This window comes from Neodiprion virginianus, chromosome 7, assembly GCF_021901495.1.
Source record: "Neodiprion virginianus isolate iyNeoVirg1 chromosome 7, iyNeoVirg1.1, whole genome shotgun sequence".
NCBI lineage: Eukaryota > Metazoa > Arthropoda > Insecta > Hymenoptera > Diprionidae > Neodiprion > Neodiprion virginianus.
In genome coordinates this window covers 15,867,201-15,888,887 of record NC_060883.1, presented here as the reverse complement: position 1 = coordinate 15,888,887, position 21,687 = coordinate 15,867,201, and the positions used below count along the sequence as shown (strand labels likewise).

At 33.8% G+C, this 21,687-nt stretch overlaps 2 protein-coding genes across 5 annotated transcripts; one reads left to right on the top strand and one right to left on the bottom strand.

The window, feature by feature from the left end:
- Nucleotides 1–65: 65 nt before the first annotated feature.
- On the bottom strand, nucleotides 66–21,608 carry LOC124308356 (oxysterol-binding protein-related protein 9). 4 transcript variants are annotated; one of them, XM_046770989.1, is made up of 14 exons: nucleotides 21,495–21,608; nucleotides 21,099–21,344; nucleotides 13,163–13,378; nucleotides 10,406–10,636; nucleotides 10,227–10,302; nucleotides 10,078–10,167; nucleotides 8,632–8,749; nucleotides 8,078–8,232; nucleotides 5,327–5,356; nucleotides 5,094–5,256; nucleotides 3,477–3,751; nucleotides 3,004–3,398; nucleotides 2,653–2,880; nucleotides 66–186 (listed from the first exon to the last, which is right to left on the bottom strand). In XM_046770989.1, the coding sequence occupies exons 2-14, from the start codon at nucleotides 21,204–21,206 to the stop codon at nucleotides 94–96; spliced, it is 2,178 nt and encodes a 725-aa protein (XP_046626945.1). In that variant the 5' UTR covers nucleotides 21,207–21,344; nucleotides 21,495–21,608; the 3' UTR covers nucleotides 66–93. The 4 variants fall into 4 exon arrangements, with proteins under 4 accessions (XP_046626945.1, XP_046626944.1, XP_046626946.1 ...); XM_046770988.1 differs by having other exon boundaries at nucleotides 21,099–21,236; nucleotides 21,523–21,595; XM_046770990.1 differs by having other exon boundaries at nucleotides 8,123–8,232; nucleotides 21,099–21,236; nucleotides 21,523–21,591.
- Nucleotides 14,800–17,514, top strand: LOC124308380 (elongation of very long chain fatty acids protein AAEL008004-like). Its single transcript, XM_046771054.1, has 4 exons — nucleotides 14,800–14,985; nucleotides 15,115–15,386; nucleotides 16,192–16,494; nucleotides 17,279–17,514. The coding sequence occupies exons 1-4, from the start codon at nucleotides 14,940–14,942 to the stop codon at nucleotides 17,441–17,443; spliced, it is 786 nt and encodes a 261-aa protein (XP_046627010.1). The 5' UTR covers nucleotides 14,800–14,939; the 3' UTR covers nucleotides 17,444–17,514.
- Nucleotides 21,609–21,687: the final 79 nt, after the last annotated feature.

The following is a 21,687-nucleotide window of genomic DNA, read 5'->3' as shown; positions in this document are numbered from 1 at the left end:
GACCTTAGGCATCACATCTTACGACATCATCGTCAAATTGAAAATCTATAATTAATATTGTTTTCTAAATTTCGTGAAGCATCTTCGGGTCCCTTACGCATCGTTGGTTTCCTTTGTAGTGATAGGCAGTCTGTCCGAAAGTGGTGATACATATGCCCAACCTCCATCCTTAGTTTCCTTAAAAAGCTGTTCCACAAAGTAATAAACACCTGAGTAAATCTGAGTCGAGAATTCTTATTAACAGATTGAGACTTAGGCATAGTCTCCAATGACCTGCATTTTGTCTCTTTACGCCCTTCATTTTGAACTTGGGGATAAATTGTTTTCAAGAATGTTTTTCTGATATGCCTTGAGAAAGATGGGACTGTATTTTAAGGGAGTTCAAACCATACGAGAATTAAGGTTCAGTTTTTGCTAAAATTTGGCAATTCAATAGATTTATATAATTCAATCACCAGATTAAAATGTTGTATCGATTCACGGGATTGTTTATAAGATATAAGCAAATATGTCTTCGCTCATTTTACACGTATGCTTATGGAGGAATGGACGAGAATTGAAGTTATCAATTAAATTAGTAATGAAGTGACATTGAAATTGCGCTGACATTTTTTTAGGCAGTAGAAGCAAGTCTAATAATAATTCATAAAGGTATTTCAGAATTATTGACCACTTCCATGACATTGGATAAAATTATTTGAAAAAATGTATCCAGCTGTGCAGGCCATGACATGTTGTGACATGGCAACAGCGCATGACATGCGTAAAAGACGAAATTACTGTATTAGAATTACTTTTTGCTTATACATTAAAAAAGTGGACACCATGCACGACAGATCTTGGAAGTATATAGAATGAGTATGCGAAGCTTTCACAATAACAGGACGCGACATTGCAAAACTCTGAAAAACTTAATACGCTTAATATGCTAGTCAGACACGCAGCTCAACCGAATTTTGTCTAGCTACGTAATGCCGTTAAAACTTCCTTAATCCTTACTTGACACACTGGGGTACAATCCCATATGAAATCAATGTAATTCCAGAGAAGTGTGTCAAGTAAGGGTTAAGTGAAATAAAGCCATAATTTTTCCTCTTTCCATCACTTATGGAATTTATCATTTATATGTATAGTATATGTATAAGTCAATCCACGTCAAACCAAACGAAATCGACCAAAAATTTTCATCGATCTTTTCAATTGCTGTGAATTTTTTTTAACTACTAACGATGTTCTTTATAAAGAGTAGCCTTTATGAACTTTTCTACTTTCGAATATCTTTTTGTAATTAATCCCGATTTTGAAATAGACTGTATATAATACATGTAATATACAGCCGCATACACAATGTAATATACAGGCTATTTCAAAATCAGAATTAATTGGAAAAAGATATTCGAAAGCAAAAAAGTTCGTAAAGACTACTGTTTATAAAGAAGATCGTTAGTAGATATCACATATTATAACTATTTATAAAAACGACCAGTTTCTTCCAATCCAGTTATGACCTATCATATAATATCGAGACGAAGAATAACCATAATGATACTGTATAATATAAATATAATCATATAGTTACAACATTTATATAAATTTAGAATAAATAGTATTTTAGATGTAAGTTTGACATAGTATTAAGAATTCGTATCGTGTAGTTATATAATACAAAGAGTTTAATAAACAATTCAAACCAATCTGTTGGATTTCAATAAACATTATTTCCATTTTATGTGTGCTTGGTATAAGATTGATCCACGCCGCTTGCCAAATAACTCGATTGTCGTCGCGCGCGCGCGCGCCTCCGCTCGATTATTAATATTTAAAAAATACTCTCTGTTAATTCTCCAATTTGAAACTCACCTATCTGATAGTAAATTGATCAAGGAATACGCCTATATTTTTTTTTGGAATTTTACAGCGCGGTTTCGATGATAAAAATCGTGTTTGAAAATTAATTGTTTATAATAATCCTCAATTCTTGCTATTATAAAATTTGTAGCAGTATGAAATGGAAGCCCAATTCCAGCTCTTTCGAATGAGCCCATGAACGAGTTGATCAGACAAATAGAACCTGAGATACGAAGATTTGAAGGAGAGCGTGTGTGGCGGTTTTTCGCATTTTGGGCAATTTTCAACCTGGAATAACTTTTCAAATAATAAAGGTAAAAAAAAAAAAAATAAAAAATTGTTCGATGAATTTATTTCACCCATATAATCCGTTAAAAAAAAATTCAAAACAATCGACAAGATCAATCGAAAAAAGGTGTTCGGTTTGACGTGGACTGACTCATATGTATCACACTATAGGGACATTTATTCACCATCAATTAAATCACCATTTTTCGTACCCTTTCAGATATTGCTCTAAGTATTACTTGACAGTAGTTTCTGAATTATTTTCAGACTTGTAAAAATGTTGTTTTCAGTTAACTTGTAATGCAATAGGTCTTATATTTTCATTTTTACTGCAAAGACTGTTTCGAGGAAAATAAAATTGAAACGAATTCTTATGCACTCACATGTTATGACTTTTAGTTTTATATAATCTACAAGGATATGTAAGAAACATATGGAAATATCAACATAGTTATCAACTTTTTTTTCTGTGTGAATTGACCGTGGCATGAATATGAATCACGTGAAAGAATTTACCTTAGTCTGCCAGGGAACATTACTTTCCTTCCGCAGGCGAGCTTCGTCTCTTTGTCGTTGTTCGATCGAACACTTAGCAGCAGTAGCTCGATCCATATCATTTAATCTGAGTCCTGCAGTTACCTCACGCCATACTTTTCTTGATTCGCATTCTTCTTGTTCGCTAACAGGTATCACTCTTTTTTTTTCAGCCTTCAGTTCTCTCACGTCCGCAAAGAGCTCTGTTTTCTGTTTTTTTTTTTTTTTTTTTTTTTTTATTCCACAAGGAGGAAAAACGTTTTTAGAAACGGGCAACAAAAGTAATGAGATTTTGCTCTATTAATGTTCTCTGCATAACAGCTGAGCGCTTACCCCGTCAGACCATTTCAACTCCATAGTCCCACTCCACTCGCCATTGATAACGAGGAAAGGTTTTTTGTCGGCTGGCTGAAAGACCTGGCAAGTAACGCGATTGCGTTTTCCGCCATAGAAGGGTTTGGTAAGGAAATCAATGGTCGCATGATATCCAGTTTGGGCACAGGTTATTGTAACTGCACCTCCCAATTCAATCCATGGAACAGTAAGAATAGATCTTCCGTATCCATTAGGGAAAGTAAGAACATACTCTTCGCCGTGTTCTAGAACGCTGACCCATCCTTTACCAACGTTGTGCACACCGATGCTAAGGCCCAAAAATTTACTCTTGGTCCAAACATGGGCACTGAAGCTAATTTTCTTGGCGTAATGTTCAGCATAAAAAGCACTGACTGAAATTCAATTAGAGCAAGTCATTTTAGATATAAAAACTGTACAGATGTTCGACAGTTTCGTTAAACAAATTTTACCCGGAGGATGATGAGAAACTTGTTCAGAAACGAAGGTTAGTTGATTTTCTCGGCACCAAGGTACCGGCCCATCATTTACGGTATTAGTACTGGCCTTTGAAAGTGTGTCTGATTCAGTATCCTTTGGAAGGTCCCAATGACATCGAAACACTTCACCAAGGATCGGGTTGTACGGTTTTTTAGCAACTCCTGATTTACGTCCTGCATGGAAGCTGCAGAGATACCATCGTACCGTTTGCACCATTCTCTCTCTTGGAGTGGGCATGTCTGCTATGCTAAAACGCATGAATTCCATTGACAAGATCTATTGGCCATTCATCTGCAGGATTGATACTAAGAAGAAGTGATTCTTTCTACTTGAAGAATTGACTTAAAACTCATGATTTAATACAAATGAGTTGCACTACTTTGTTACTTGTGAAGCAACAAAAAAAGAAAACTAGGTAATTAGGTGAGAATTGCCAAGTAGATCTCAAAGTAACTGGGCATGTTTAGATTAAATTTATTTCGAGTACAGGAAACTATTAATTTTTCCTAATTAGAAAGTTTTTGTAGATCTAGAAACAATGGCATGATAATTGTATTTATAATCATGTCTGATCTAGTTTTTTTTCCGCGACAAAATCTAAACAATTCCCAGTGTGAGGTCCCAACTGAAAATTGGACCTGAAAATCCCTGGCGTTTTCAAGTTTTTCAGGGTGGCCACTCAAATTGGATTTGAAAGTCCTCTAACTTTTCCTGATCGAAATCTCAGACTTCTTGCTTTGACATATTCCATTTGCAACACTTCCTCTGTATTTTAAAAAATATTGGAATTAGGTTGATCAAAAATAAAAAAACTGAAGGTTGTAAATACCAGTAAATGGGAAATGTAGACCTTATCCATACATACTCACATCGTTATTAATATCATCATTATCAAATTTAGGAATTTAGGATGAAGGATAATCGAGAGTGTACAACAAGTGAAATAAGAATTAACAAAATAATCGAGTGAGCATAGCGGAAAAAATTATCAGCTATTTTAAAATATTAGTAACAGTTGAAAAATTTAGAGATCGAATTGAACATCATATTTCGAGGAATTTCTTGGAATAATTGCAAGTATTTACTGAAATTCCCTGACACTTCAAAATTTTATAGCTCTTCCAGACGAGTAGTCACCCTATTTTTTATACTTCAGAATCTGATTGTTTCTACATTATAATCAATAGAAATTCGAAACCGATATATAAAAAAGTAAAGTTGTGCAAATATGACACCTTTGCATGTCGGGATCGAATTTTTCACGAATACATGTGACATTCTTCAAACTGCAGGTTTTTTTTCGTCACTTTAAGAAAAGCACAATTGTTTAGAAAGATTAATTATTCTATTGTTTTGTATTCGTCATGAAAAATTAATGAGAGTACGTTTGATTTTTCCTTGAACTTCTTGCTCAAAAAAATTCTTTTAATAATTTAAGTCATGTACAGAAATAGCATAGTAGTAATTCTGTGCAAAAAACAAAGTAATTTGCTACAAGCCTTGTCTTTCAGCGTTATTTGTGGACTCCAAGTTTTGTATAAAAATGAAATTTATCATAAACAGAAATTATTCATAAGCAAAATACGTACCTAACAAAGAAATCTGGATGTGCAAAATAGTCTGCATACATTTCTAAGAGCGACCGGCGCTCTAAAATAAATGTGGGCAGAGCAACTTTGGTTAAATCCATACCAATCTTTACTTGCGACAACAAGTGTGCAACCACGGAGCCGTGACTTTCCATTGAATCCACTGTTAAATATCATGTTAAGTAGTAAGAATGATACATCAGTAGCATTGACGCATAAATCAAAGCATTTACCTTCTGGCTCACTTTCTTCATCATACAGAGCTGCAAAAAAAAAAAAAGTAAAGTCTTTGGAGGACGTGTGATAGTTTTGTTGAGACACAGAGTTGACATGCACTGTGGACTTTGAGAATCTATTACTCGAGAACGAGGCAAAACGCTATCTTAAATTTAATCCCCAAGCTTTAATGTACTGCAAAGTGCATACCACATTTTTTTCAGATTTGTGGGACACGGAGATTAGTGTTCAAAAAAATCTTCGAAAAATGAATTGTCAAATAAACCAATGGAAACTCAACTTTTGTCAACTTTCACCTCTTTTTTTTTTTTTATAAACTTACAAGATTTTCTACGCAATGTTTAAAAAAAAATTTGCTCGCATATTAATGGTTAGCGACATGTCAATATGTCAATAAAAACTTGATAAATTTCTAATTGCAAATATCTTAATGTAATTTGCAATATTGGGTTTATGCTTTCATGAAAAATTGCCAAGTATCCTATGACTTATCTGCTTCATGTAGATTGGCCCTTATACTTTTGGCCATGTTGAAATCGAATTATTCAAAAAATCAAAAACCTCGTTCAAACTTGTCAATACTTGAATCATCTATAATATCGTAGAAATTGCTTGGTTTTTATTCTCTGACATGTCGTACATCTGGAAGCATAGGTGTGAGAACCAGTAGTGCCATAATAAAGAGTCTCGATTCAGGATTTATATCCGGGCTATTCCGCGTCAACCGGATCAGTCATCTCTCAGATATTTTTTTAATTTGGCATGTGGATTGTGTGTGAGGAGTTAGATTTTTGTGCCAAAGCGCGAATCTCATAATGCAAAATTCGATTTTTTATTAACAATAACAAATTAGACTCCCATTTTTTTCAAAAATTCATAACTTTGGCAAAAAATTAGATACAATATATATTTTTTTTTCAAATTACGCGGAAAACTCCATAGAATTTAAAAAAAAATACGAAATGGTAAAAAAAAGTTGTTATCAATTGTTTATTTAACAATTAATTTTTCAAAGATTTTTAAAACAGTGACTGACACGATCAAAAAATTTTTTTTAAATTCTGACATGTTCCTTGAACTGTACTACAACCTGTGAATTAATTCCAGAGGGGTGTTTTTCTTCGTTTTTGAGTAAAAAATCATTAAAGGTGTCGATGCGCGTGAAATTGCGGCGCGCCGAGTCTCTACGTAATGGCGGGCGGCCGGTTGCCGTCCACCGCTACCCCGCGGTGGCGTCGCAGCGTTATTTTAGAGTCATTTTCACGATGTAGGACATGATTGAAAAATCTGAAAAAAATACTGTACCTTCACAAGGCCTGCTCAAAGCGATAAGTGAAGTTTCAAGAATGTGTTTTTATTTTAAAATAAGTAGCAAGTTATGTAATTATTATCATTTATGTGCACTCTCATGGTGTGTATTTCGAATCTCTGTAATAAAAAAACGGTGAAAAACACATTCCTGAAACTACACTTATCGCTTTGAGCAGGCCTTGTGAAGGTACAGTATTTTTTTCAGATTTTTCAATCATGTCCTACATCGTGAAAATGACTCTAAAATAACGCTGCGACGCCACCGCGGGGTAGCGGTGGACGGCAACCGGCCGCCCGCCATTACGTAGAGACTCGGCGCGCCGCAATTTCACGCGCATCGACACCTTTAATGATTTTTTACTCAAAAACGAAGAAAAACACCCCTCTGGAATTAATTCACAGGTTGTAGTACAGTTCAAGGAATATGTCAGAATTTAAAAAAAATTTTTTGATCGTGTCAGTCACTGTTTTAAAAATCTTTGAAAAATTAATTGTTAAATAAACAATTGATAACAACTTTTTTTTACCATTTCGTATTTTTTTTTAAATTCTATGGAGCTTTCCGCGTAATTTGAAAAAAAAATATATATTGTATCTAATTTTTTGCCAAAGTTATGAATTTTTGAAAAAAATGGGAGTCTAATTTGTTATTGTTAATAAAAAATCGAATTTTGCATTATGAGATTCGCGCTTTGGCACAAAAATCTAACTCCTCACACACAATCCACATGCCAAATTAAAAAAATATCTGAGAGATGACTGATCCGGTTGACGCGGAATAGCCCATCCATGAGCAGTATTAAAGTTTTTTTTCCCCAAAACTAAGCAATACACGTTTCTTTAATTATTTGACGAGGTGCAAAATACTTCGATGGATACGTGAATTTTTTGTTTATAGTCTATTCATACACGGTATTTATTCTACAAAATTAATGTGCAAGGACCATAGCGCCTCTACAACTTGGGTTTCGCAAAATGTTTCGAGTGTTGTTTCTTCAGATGGAGGAAGTTGGTGAGTCAAAAATAAATCCTTTTTCATTATTTTATTATGAGATAGTCGCACATAGAGGATTTATCAAATTAATGTATTTGCAGACTATGAAGATTTGCCCATGAATTCAAGAAAAAGAAATACTAAAATTTTAAATAAGATCTTAAATGTCAATTTTTGATCTTCAATCACTTTAAAACTATTAAGAATCTAGTATATTCGTTCGATTGCTCTTTGAAATGACTCATTGTGTACAGAAAACTATTCTCTAGAATCGTGAAAATACACTTTTTACTTAATGCCGTTGGTGTCGTTGTTTGTCAATTTTTCGAGAATACCCTGCTATTAATTTTGTCATACAAAAAGTGACTATATTGCATTGGTTACGGGGGGAAGAAATCTGTTCATGTAATTCGATGAAAAATAATACCGATTTTTGACTCACCGACCCCTTTAAGGTGGCATAAACTTCCATCAACCTTCAACTCACCATCGTAGTCCAAGGATCCATCGCCTTTTGTGGGGGGTGGAGGAGGCTGTTTTCGGTTATCGCCTGAACTGCTTTCTTGTGTTTGTTGTAATCTATCATTTACCCGCCGCCTGTTGGATGATTTGGCGGTTAAGTATGTAAAATCCAAATTAAATAAAACACTTGTCGATAATAACAATTTTTTGTTGCGTCAATTTTTCTTGCAACATGCTTGCATCACTCGAATGGCACTCAGCGTGAAAAAAGGAACGAGTGCTTCTATTTGTGGTCTGCTAATGTTGTATTACTGACATGGTAGTTGAGCGATCAATTTGGTTTAGTTTAAGAATATAACTGAAAAATGTCTTGTCAATCTGTAATAAAAGTATTGAAACTGACCATATAATATAATGTTCGGTTTGTTTCATGTGTAACTTCCAAAAGATTTCAATATAGTAGATGTAAGTGCGTCATGATAAAATAACAACACTTTGTTGAATTTGAACATTCCAGGCATTACTGATACTTACAGAGGCAAATGATTGTGCGCCGAAGACGGGGATGAAATAATATCTTCTGTTGCATCAAAGTAATCGTCATCTTCGTCTGATGACGAGTACGAAAATTCTGGGACTAGAAGGTTCATAGCTAAAATAAAAACAAAAACAATGTGTTAGTATTATACAGAAATTACATTAACCCAATTACAAAACCGTGAAATATGAATTTGAATGTTTATGATTTGTCTGGCAAGAATCTATGAAAAGTATTGTTGATTTAATTAGTCTGAAAGCATGTTTTCATCCATGAATCATATAACAATTTGCATGTTACAGATTAACACTTGCTCATATGTATGTTGATTCGAACCTGTAATAGTTTTTCCAACATTTTACCATCATAGTATACATGTTTTTTCAAAATTTGATCAATTTCTGTAGCAAGCGGCATTTTATTAGCTACGAATGGTTGAATGCTAGACGAAAATCAAGCATAATACGAGTATAGCATTCCCTGAAGGGTATCAAGCTCATCATCGGTCAGTAAGAAATATTATCAACTGAGAGTGTAACTGAAATTGATTTTTATACCGAGAATATTTCTACCAACCGTACCCTACACGCCACCTGCTGAAAGCCAGCGCCAACACACGCATTAGTTTTTGTTCGCAGCATTTGTCTGGCTACGCTCAGCTCAAGTAAAAGTTGTACATGTGTTGTGACTAGCTCTCAGGGGGTGGCGTGTAGGGTGCGATTTGTATTAATATTTTCGGTATAAACATATATCTCATTAACATAGAAGATTAGAGAACCGTGAAATCAAGTAAAGAAAGTCTCAGCAACTAATGATTTTAGAAATAAAATACACTTGTTCAGTTTTAATAATTCAAAAATCGTATTGTTTGCCCAATTTTAGTGAATTAGGGTTCCTTTCGATTGTGAATTAATTTTTAATGACGTGAACATGTTATTTAATAAAGTATAACTTTATAATTACAGTCGATAATTATTGTACTTGAAACGTTTCTGTAAATAACTACCGAACTGAAGATGAGATCTATTACAGGCATTCTGCCAAGAATTCATTTATAAATAAAACAGTCAATTTAATTGAACGAACCATACATTTTTGGCATTTAAGAAATGATGCAATAATATAATTGCTCCGTATATTGATAATCTGTGTTACTTTTTATGAATTAAAATTTGCGGGTTAGACATTTTTTTTTCTATGTTAGAGAAATTTAATCGTACTATTTATATTCAACCTGACTGAGTTTCATTATGCATTTTGAATTAAATTAAAATTAAAGTAATAGATAATCTTTTTTCAGAAACAATTTTACTTGGGACAATTATATTGCGGTAATATTTTAACAGATTCACACCCAAAATAATTCATGAAATTAAGAGTCCTGCTGAGATTCTTGATGAGTTGAAAAGGCAAAATAGCAGAACAGTGAATTTCGAACTTACCATTTGGCAAGATTGGTACCCGTGGCTCAACACATTCAGAGCCTAACTCAATACCAGCCTGTACAGTGGCTTCGGGATTTCCTGCTGGAACTAGAAAAATTGAAATCTGTTATCAGTACTAAAACAGAAAATTGGAAAGAGATACTTACCATGTGTGAGCGTAGGCAAAATGTGGACAGGTTCGGCAGGACCTCGGTATATCCCATTCACTGGTATGGCTGTATTCTGAATAAATGTTTAGTGAATAAATACGATCAAAACTGAGCCCTGTCATTTCTGTATTGTAGTAAATTGAGATTTGGGAGAAACTTCGCAGAGTTTCATATACCTTTGCAATTTGTAATTGAACAATGGTGTGCTTTACTGAATTCAGCATAGCATTCGCTTGAGTTAAAACTGCAGCATAAACTTCTTGCTTTTCATCTACTCCTTCCGCAGAGTTATGTATTTTTCCTTCGATCAACTTAATCTGATCAATCAACAACTGAAGATAAGCATCTGCTTCTGCAACTTTGCGATCAAAGTCCTGCTTAGGCGGTGGCTTCAAGGGATCCCAACGCTGTAAGCAAGTGTACGTATTTTTAATTGTTGTTTATATTTTGATTTTTATACACAGTCCTTAAGTATAGCAACGAATCAAGTCATTTATTAACTTCACTGCACAGTGTTTGTACACAAGAATCTCGAGCAAAATAAAAAAAGGAGCTTTTGCGACCGTGTAGTGATGACTACCAAACTAAAAATAATCCATGGATGGAATAATCGAGTCCAAAATACTAATCGGACACGACCGAATTGAATCAGTAAAAATTAATCGATTGATCGATTGTTTCGAATTTTTTTTGAAACTGTGCATACGAAACCAGTTTCGTAAATTTCAGCATGTAGGCTTAGTATCTGAAAAGTTTTTTGATGATTTATAGTTTCATTCAAAACATTTTTCAATATCAGGTGAAAATGTTCATTTATATTTCACTTATTATATCAAATAGGTACTTAATAAGTAAGACAATGATAATAATTGATATTCTAATCACAGAAATTGATATTATATTGCGTCGTTCATGGGTGTAAAAAACGGAACCAATTGTGAGGAAAAACAATCGATTATTTTTGAGGATTCTTACTACCACGTAGAACTATCATTCAATGGATTAGGGTCGATAAGACTGGCTTTTGGGTCCACCACTTTATTAGTATCAAGATATGTCGGTTTACTCGTCTGAGAAGACCTCATTATAACATTCTAAAAGGGCTTTGCGTTGAAGCGATGAGATTCACAGGTATAGACACTTGTATTACCTCAATTGACATGACATTTCATAGTCTAAGTTAGATCAAAGAAGACTTCACGTAGTTGATATTAAACACACACGATCATACTTCTCCAAAAACTGTACATATGTATGTGCCAATAATACATTTTCACTTGGTGCAGAAATAAAGAAATGGCATGAATTCTACGAATTTACTATTGCAATTTCGTAGAATCTATTCCATTTCTTTATTTCTGCACTAAATGAAATAAAGAAATAAAGAAATGGCATGAATTCTACGAATTTACTATTGCAATTTCGTAGAATCTGTTCCATTTCTTTATTTCTGTGTCAAATGTAAATGTGTTGGAGTGATTTTGTTTAGAATTGTGTTTAAAATGGGGTTGTTAAGCCCTTTTTTGCATTTGAGATGCGTCGACTTCAGTCTCTAAGGGGGTACCCTGTTCGATTTCGACATTGGCGTACATTTTGAACAAAAACACTACATTACATTTTCATTTGTGGTTCATTTGAAGTAATTCAATGTTTTTGGGTATTTCAGGTGAATATTTACTTCTGAAAGCATGTGTATTAAGTATTTTTGAGGTCAAGGAATCCAATTATGACCATAAACAGTTATTTTTCCTTGCATTAATACAGTTTTGAGCCCTCGAAGTTGATGAATTTTTGATTATTTTCTCAAATGGCGTTACGGAACAAACTATCATCTTCTTTTTTTGGGATGAATTTTTCTTTTCAAAAACACTGAATAATAATATCTTTGAGACCAAATACACAATTTCAAGAATTACCGAGTCAATGTGATTTATTTTACAGTATAACTATAGCTTATATCATGGTTGGTTAATGTCGCTAAAAACAAGGATGTGTGATACAAGCATGTTAACAAGGGCAGTACGGTCTCTTTACTCTCACATCGGGCCATCGTAGAGGTAATACTAAAACTGAGAATTGATCAAAATTGCAGATGTAGTGGCTGAATTAGAGACGCCAAGATTCTATGTAGATAATGCATTAAAGAGATTCGATGAACGGGTAATGACATAAAAAATCACCAAAATGTTAAATAATTTTTGAGGCAGTGTGAACTGTACATACGAACTGTAGATAAGTGAAAAGACAAACACTCTAGCCAGCAGTTTTGGCTTTTTGTATATTGTTTTGATATTTATTTTTCTTTATTAGTGAGCAAACTCTCGTCTAAATTGACAATACACAAGTGCCTATTTTTATGAATCCGATTCCTCCAACGCGAAACTCTTGTAGCAAGTTACAAGAGATTCTCAGAGGAGTAAAATGACACTTTGTGACTAATTGGTGGTTGGCCCGAAAATGAGCTTTTTTACCCTAATCATTTATTGAGGAGTTTTGATTGCCACTGATCAGATTTTTCAAATATCTAATAAAATACCGTTTATTGTGTTTGAAATGGAATTTTAGAAAATAAAATCAGCAACATTCGATTGTTTTAAAACATTAAAAAAGTTGTATTGCATGTAGATCTTTTATACAGTCCGCTCGCAAAATAGGTGATGTGGCACTATTGGCAGAGTGCACTGTACATTGAAAACTGCCATGTAATACAGTCTCGAGTTTGGTATTTGTTCCTAATTATTATTCCAGTGATAAGTAATGCTGCTTCGCAGGGGTCACTGGAATGAACTCTTGACCAGTATTGTATGATAATTACGGCGAAGCATATTGTTAGGACTTAATCTTTTAAAATTATCTACTTTTTTTTACATTCATTGAATATTTTTTTAAACACAATGTTTTCACACATATCTGAAATATATAAGAGACTGTACCGCATATGAGTGTCGGAGTATAGTGTCTTCTAGAGCTCTGACCCAACGCTCTCGTTCATCACCATCTCTTGTTTGGAAATGAAACGTTTTTGAATCATCTTTGGACGAGGAAGTTGTTATAGTGAAAGTACTGTCATCCTCGTCATCGATTCCAATCACAGCCCCTCGTAGTCTGACGCACCCACGTCGAGCACCTCGCATCATCTTCTCCTTGCTCTAAAAATAAAATTCAAATTCGCCGTCACAATATCGACATCATATCTTTATTTAATAAGTACCTAGAAAATGCTACCACCGGGTTCAAAGGTTGCCGATTGTTAATACCGCGTGACATCAATTAGAATACCATTATCATAATAAATACAGCTTTAGAAAATTTAGCATTTAATTTTGCACATTCGAAATATGAAACTGCAAATTCTATTCTTGGTGAGATTTGAAATAATTGAAAATGAAGCATATAACACTTTGTACCATTATTATTTGTGTATATAACAATGAATACAAACTATGTTTTAGGGATGCAAATATTTTATGAAGTTTGCAAAGGATTCTATCCTCAAAACTGCACAGGGGTATCTGTTTTGCTTCGGAAGCTATCAAGCGGATTTTTGATTGCCAACTGAGCATTGGCCACACTGTCTTATGTATGTAAATAAATAAATGTTCTGCAACCAATGCACTCTCACTCAAGGTTGAATTTTGCAATATTAATGTAACAAAGCGTGTGCAAAAAGTAATGCTATTTTATAACTTGGGAGTGATCCAAAGCGCAATAAACCATAAACTAGGATGCATATAAAGTAAAACGCACTTATTTAGCAACCACAAACCCTTCGGAGTATTATTAAAGTTATAAAATAGGGATTCTGGTCAATGTTTCGTTATAGCATTACACCGTGGCAAAACTTTTGCTGAAATAAAATTCCCTGACTTTTCAAGTAAAAAATGTCAGTATTCCCTGACGTTTGGCGGGTTTCACAATCAACGATGCACTAAATTGTGTACCAGGGAGTGAAAACATAGAAATGGAACAATATTGTTTCCGGCTCAACTGAATTCATAAAACGTAGTTGAAGCTTCTAAATGATTGAGTAAAAAAAAATAGAAAAAAGTAGTATAATATAATTCCCTGACTATTGATGGTCTGTTACTACCCAGAACAACCTAACAAATTTGAATCGCGTATTCTACATACGTGTGAAGCCAATGACTCGTAGAAAATAATAGAACAAATACTTAATTAATAGGTATTCGAAATATTAATTTTACGTCCGATACAATTTGCCAACTGTTTCCGATCCAAAAGGAATATAACTGAGATTGTGGAAATCACGGAATTGCATACTTGTGAATTGAACGATTATTCATATAAACAAGTGCAGAATATTTGTTAATTCCAAAGATGGTTTCTGAAACTCATCTACTTAAAAGTGGTTGCGTGCTCCTTGCATGATTATAGAGAATACGAAAAAAGCATTTTAGATTCAAAGGTTTGAAGGTGAATAAATATATACCAACTCATTCAAGTGTACGGATGTTACATATCATTAGAATAGAATGACGTACATTATAATGATACAGGTAAAGAAGGGGGGCATTTGCGAAGGCATATATGAAGCAACGTCTTGGGATTGATTAGGTTTACGTATTGTTCATTCATTATGATTGGATCGTAGCATGGAAAAGATTTCATACTTTATTGTTGCATGTAGTCCTTACAGTAAGATAAATAAATTTCATTGGTTGGTTGGCTGGGTTAAAACAATTCACAATTATGGGGCTAGCAGAGACATATTACTACTACAATGACGAAATAGCGGGTGAGTTGACTGAACTTCTTATAATACTAAATCAGTGATATTCAAAAGGCTTTTTACATGTATATATAATAACAAATTTAACATTTGCAATAAATATGTCAGTTCGAAATGAGGTTCAATTGATTTCAGATTCTCGGACCAACGACTGGTGGTTGATATCAACACCTTTGCCTGTGATGATAATAATAGCAAGTTATCTCTACTTTGTGTTATCCTGTGGACCACGCTACATGCGAAATACGAAACCTTATTTTTTAAGAACATTCCTTACATGGTACAATATTTTTCAAATCATTTACAACACATGGATAATCTATAAATTAATAACTGCTGGATGGCTAACACATCTCACCGTGGGTTGCGAGCCCATAGATTATTCGCTGGATCCAATGGCTGTACAAGTAAGATAGGATTCGAATCAAATCTGTGTATTCATATGTCCCAGTTAAATTTCATGAACGAAGTAGGTAATTCCAAATTCGTCAGACGTGAATCAGGACTAGCGATCTTCCGATCTGATATTATTTGATCCCAAATATTCATGTAGAAAGATTTATTGTTTCAAATCTTTATATTCGAGGAAAAGTTTATGAGGTTGAAGTTAGTATCATTCATCTAACGATGCAAGTTTTATAAAAACCTTTATTTTCCAACATTATTTCCGAACTCTGACACCTGAGTCAGAGGTCAGACTGACCGTGATATTGAATGATCGAAACTCTGAATGGTCATCATTCGTATTGGTCGAAATGTTGAACGGTCAAAACTCTGCACATTACCAACCTTTACATATGCCGTTAAGCGTTTATCAAACACGTGAAGGTTAGTTAAGATCAGAGTTTTGACCATTAGGAACTTCGACCTATTTGCAATTTTGACCATTCAGTTTCAATCATTTGGAATTTTTGTTCATTTGGATTTTCAACCTTTTGGATTTGCGATATTTGATGTAACGGTCAATGCGAACTGTGATAATTTGAAATTTTGACATGCAGCTGATTGGACTTGTTTGGAATTCAATAAACAGAAATAAATCTTGACTTACTTATATTCTGGAAACTCAAAAGCTTGAAAGTCATTGTAAAAATTGCAAAATAGCGATTCCTGTACCAAAGTTTCGTTACATTAATGGTGTCAACTTCAATTTTGTGAAAGTTTGGTGTGTCTGGGCATGTGCTCGATTATATCTTGACATTTCTCTTTTAGCAAGCAGAGGTAACCTGGTGGACCATGATTTTGAAAATAATTGATCTATCGGAAACAGCAGTGTTCGTTTTAAGGAAAAAAGATAGACAAATATCTTTTCTGCATCTTTATCATCATGTTACAACGGTGTTGATAATATGGATTTCAGTCAAGTACTTTGCAGGAGGCATGTGCACCTTTCCCATAATGGTGAACAGTATGGTTCATGTCATTATGTATACTTACTATATGTTGACAGCGAGAGGTCCAAGATTACGAAAAATCATGAGCTTTATCAAGCCCTACATTACCATTATTCAAATGGTGAGTTTACACCTTGCTTCGTAAGAGTTGAGAATTTATTACCAAAGTTACTTAAATCTGGAAATAAAATTTTCTGGCACTTGAAAATGTCTACAGGTATAATGGAGAAATAGATTTTTATTCGAAAACTGCCGAAGCTGCTGTGAAAATTTTTTTTTTCTTACCACAATGTGAACTACAGAAAATTTTCATGACAAGGTTTCAAACAAAGAGAGTATTCTTAAAATTTTCAAGCCTAATGTTGTAGTACAGTATTCAAAAATATTACCATAAAACTTGAACTTGAAGCAATTAATACCGTGCAAGTTGTTTGGCAAATTTGGTTACAAATTACATTACGAATATTTATTAGTTTGTACTAGATTCGGGGAAAACTCTTGCGCACGGCACATGAAAATTTTGCAAAACAATTCGTATAGAATGAATGTCTCTATATTTTTGTTTAAACGATCTAAAATTCAAACATAACTGTTTGGAATGTTTGAAACCTTTGAAACTCTTTTCTGGGGAAATAATTTTTTTAAATATCAATGATTCATATGTTCAAATTTACTTTCGGTTTTTCAGTGAAAGACTTCATGAAAAATTTTTGTCTCAAAGATAAATACAAATAAAGAAAACTTTCCACAATTTTATTTCTCGATTCTAAGAGCCAAATCTTTTTTGAACAAAACTTTGCATCTGATCCAGGCAAAACTCAACTTCTGAGAAATATAGAGATAGAAAAATTGAATGTTGATCTAACTCTCTATGTTTTATAAACTAACAGTGGTTCTTTGCACAGATTCAATTTTGTGTACTACTGGTGCATGCCAGCCAAGCATTGTCATCTTCGTGCGATGTTTCAACAACAGCAGCGATGGTCTACATAACAAATCTCTTCATAAATCTTTTCTTGTTTATTCATTTTTATAGAAAGAATTATACGTCGCAAAAAAAGACTGTTTGATCTAAAAAATGTATCAGCTTTTAATGTAAATTTAAAAAAAAATAATAATAATTATAATAATAAATTACGAACACTACATATTTCTAGGTTCTCAGAGCATAGCCTGGGTATACCCATTTCGCCTGAAACGATGTTTAATTTTTACTAGTTCATTTTCTCATTTTCCACTGTAATAGTGATTTGTCGATTTCTATTCAAAATGAAAAAATGAGTTGATATCATGTTTTTGACGGGATTTCCATGATGTTGAAGTTCGTAACAAATTATACATTTCTAGTAAAACTCCTAACTTCAATCTAGTTACAATTAATGATAGCATAATTAATACTGCAAAAAATCATACAGTAAGTTTTCTTAAACGCGGAACGATCCCGCACTCGAGGCTGGCAACTGGAGTTACAGCTCATGTTCAGGTTGAGCAACGTACCCTGCAACGGCCATCGCAAACCTTGCCCAAACATATGAGCTGTAACTCCGATTACCTGCCTTGGGTGATGGATCGTTTCATATTCGGCATAACTCACGGTATACATGATGATGTATAAAGGATATATTATCGATATTGTCATTAGAATTTATTTACTCATCTCTTAATTTGACCGAGCATTTTTGTTCGAAAGACTGTGAAAGACTAGAAATGTAATATTATCAATTGTGTTCAATCATTTCCCAATGATTTTGTATTCTAAAGAACAGCGCTCCTTCAGTTTTGAGCTTAGAGTTGCCACTAATTTTGGACTGTGAAATTTCCTGAATTTTCAAAATCCAATAATGAAACGTACAAGAGACTATTCGTTCTTTTTTTTTTTAAATTAACAAAAGAAACGAAAAAATGTAATCAATTGTTACGAATTAATTGTGATTTGTTTTGAAGTCTTGGAACTTTACCTGTTTGAAACGCTTAAGCAAAAATAAGTCGCGCATACACATATGCCAAGTGTTTTGCTAAAATTTTAATATTTGGTACTACATTAAAGTTTCGAGTTTCGAATTTTAGTTTTTCCAGAAATTCCACTCTATTCTCTAACTTTTCTACGACTTTTTCGAGATAGAACAAGTATCCCTGTCTATTCCAGATTTTCTTTGTTGAGTGGCAATCCTGAATGTTCTTTTCAAGAGTCTTGGAAGAGATGGATTGATCTGCAAAACTACAAGTTGAATCGTTAAGATGTCAATGCGTAATTTGCAAGGCAAAACTCGTGTAACTAAATTCTAATGCAATCGTAATCCTGCTAAGGCATTATTGTCAGGAATTGTTTCAAAAAGACATTAATTTTCAACATTTATTTTACAGGGGTATGAGGAGATCGAGGTCAGATTTGTGCATACGGTGAGGAAGGGGTTTTACAAGGTTTCAGTTTTATTTTAATGAATAATATCAATTGACAACGGACTAATTATTAATACGAAAAAGGTATTCATCCGTAGTGTGGTCCAGCAGCGTGCATCGAATTTCAAAATCTATTAATCCGATTGACTTGAAATTTGGATAGATCTTTGATTATGAGATTTTCTGTAGTATGTTCGGATATTTTGTTAAAATTTTTAAAATCGAAGAAATGGTGACCCATTCATAAAAATAATTTCGATTTTCAGTGATAAAAAAAAATCTTAATCTTTGGTTGCCAACGACACTTCTTAACATCATCCAGTCATACAAAAGAAAATGTTATAATCAATGATCTGTCCAATTTCAAGTGAATCGGTTGAATAGATTTTGGGATTTGATCTATGCCATTGGCTCTCACGACAACCGAATAATGTGTTTGTTGTAAACAATAAGTTTGTTATTAATTGATATTTTTCTAATAAACAAAAACTGAAACTTCAAAAAACACTTTGCTAGCTGTGAGTAAAAGTTCGACCTTGTCCTTCTAATACCCACGTAAAAAAATCAAAAAGCTTTGTTGGAAACAAATTCTTATGATATTACCTTGATAATTCTGCCATGTGAATGATTTTTTTCCCCATTGAACGGAAACGCACTTCAATTTTTAATATCATATCATAACCACCTGTGACAGGAAGTTTACCGATTGTCTACTAATAAAAAAAATTTGTTTGATTCTTCAAAGTCTCATTTAGTTAATTGAATCATCAGAAATAAATTATGAGTAAGCTTCAAATTATTATGAAGCTTGATAAAATTTGAAGCATTTATTCTTAATGATTTGACATTTACTTTCATTTCATTTCGGAGGATTTCAATTTACATTGCAAATCACTTGCAGAAGTCTCAATAATCGCCAATCAACAAAAACTTTTCCTCTTGTGCTTGAGTTGAGTTGATTATTTTTTTCATTTATCATACATGAAAACAATGGAAAAATATATACATTCGCCCCAAAGTTTGCTTTTATAGACTTGGAAGAAATAATGACGATTTTATGGTATGGATAGCACGAGTCTACAGGGATTTTGTGAAGATCGACCACAGTATCAAAAAAACGACAATTATAAAACTCTAATAATTAATAACAAATGAGGGAGACCGAGTCTCACGGCGGTTATTTATTGGATTCTCCATGACGAATAAGTAATATCGTACAAGTCGAATGAAAATCGAACTGTGCTATCGACCGCACTGATCTAATGAACGCACAGGGTGCTCGAGCCCTGTTTCGGCCCTGGCTGAGAGCCTCTGGGATTCGCGTATGTCATTATTATAGATTAAATGATACCAGACACAGAAAAATTACTATTTGTCAAAAAAGTTCGATTTTACCGCCAAGAGAATGCTATTTCAAAATTAAAGAAAATCTATGATTTTAATCATTCAGCTGATAGAAATCATAATTTATTTACTTTTTGAAATAGCATTCTCTTAGCCGCAAAAGCAAACTTTTTCAACAGATAGTAAATTTCCTCTGTTCAGTATCACTCAATGTATAATAAACGCGCATACAAATTCCAGGCACAAAATCTGTGTAGAGTAACATAATTTAATTTGGTTAGATAATGAACATAAAATACTGTTGTTTTCTGATTAATTATATTTGTGTTTGAGTTGCTGAGGATAAAAAAATTCAAGAGATTTTTGTTTTCTCATAAATAGGCTTTCTTGAAGTTGGAGATGTATATGACCTAAACAGATCGATGCGTTACAGAAATTGGAAGCGTCCTAATGATGATGTCAGCGAATATGATGTATAAGAGTCGATATAGAAGACGGCAGATAAAGCAATTTTGTCAAGCTTTGTAAAATATACCCAAGATTGATCTCAACCTACAACGTATTCAACGTCCACTCAATTAATTTGAAGATATGTACGTGAGGGCACAAGTTTGTCAGCTGCACCTGAACTTTTCATTAATATATAAAAAGCATAGAATACGAATGTATTGAAAATGACATTAATTTGCATACATATATGAACGTTAAAAACAACAAGCCATTTTGAAAAATGTGTGGGTGTGCAAAATATCGTGAACTTTTTAACAGCGATATAAAGCAATAACCGCAGATTTGTCAACCACAAAGCTGTATGTGCGTAGGGAAATAGTAATACACGTTCCAATCGTACATATAGTTATTAGCTACTTGACGAAAAAATGGGTGTAACCTGTCATTGTTGTGTCGTTGGGTTAATACTGCTGATGTACAAGCTTCGGAATGTCATTAATTCTCGGTTTATTAGGCAAAATAAATACTCGCCGTATAATAAGACAGAAGACCGGCATTGTCGTCGAGTACAAACCACCGATACTGCCATCCATTTACAACGTTGGTCCACTTGCTGAGCGAACCCTCCATCGTCGACATGTTTGCGAGGCTGCTATGTGCCCGCCTGCCCTATGATCCCGGAAAAAACAGGTGGGATCGAGGTCCAAAATTTTGGTGATTTTTGAACAAACTTGCAATCCAATTCCAAAGCTGCCGCTATGTAAGCGCTAGTGTTGCCTTTAGGGACAAAGTTGGGACAAATTTAACATATCGTTTATGCGTTTTCTCTAACTACGTTCAATTATAATTACTACGTTTGATTACAATGTTTCCACGTGCATCAAGCATTTCCAGAGTGCTTTAAAGCAAATATTGTCACTAACGAACACAAACTGCCTTGATAATCGTCTGCTACCTTAAAAGCCATAACCAAATTTACGAATAGAACCTGATCTCTATATTACGGAACGAGTCTATTGCACGGTCTATTGTCTAGCCCCTATGAGTATGTAGATCAGTAATATTCGATGTGTTTTATATACCACCTTTCAGAAACGAAAAAGCTGAAGGACTTATATGA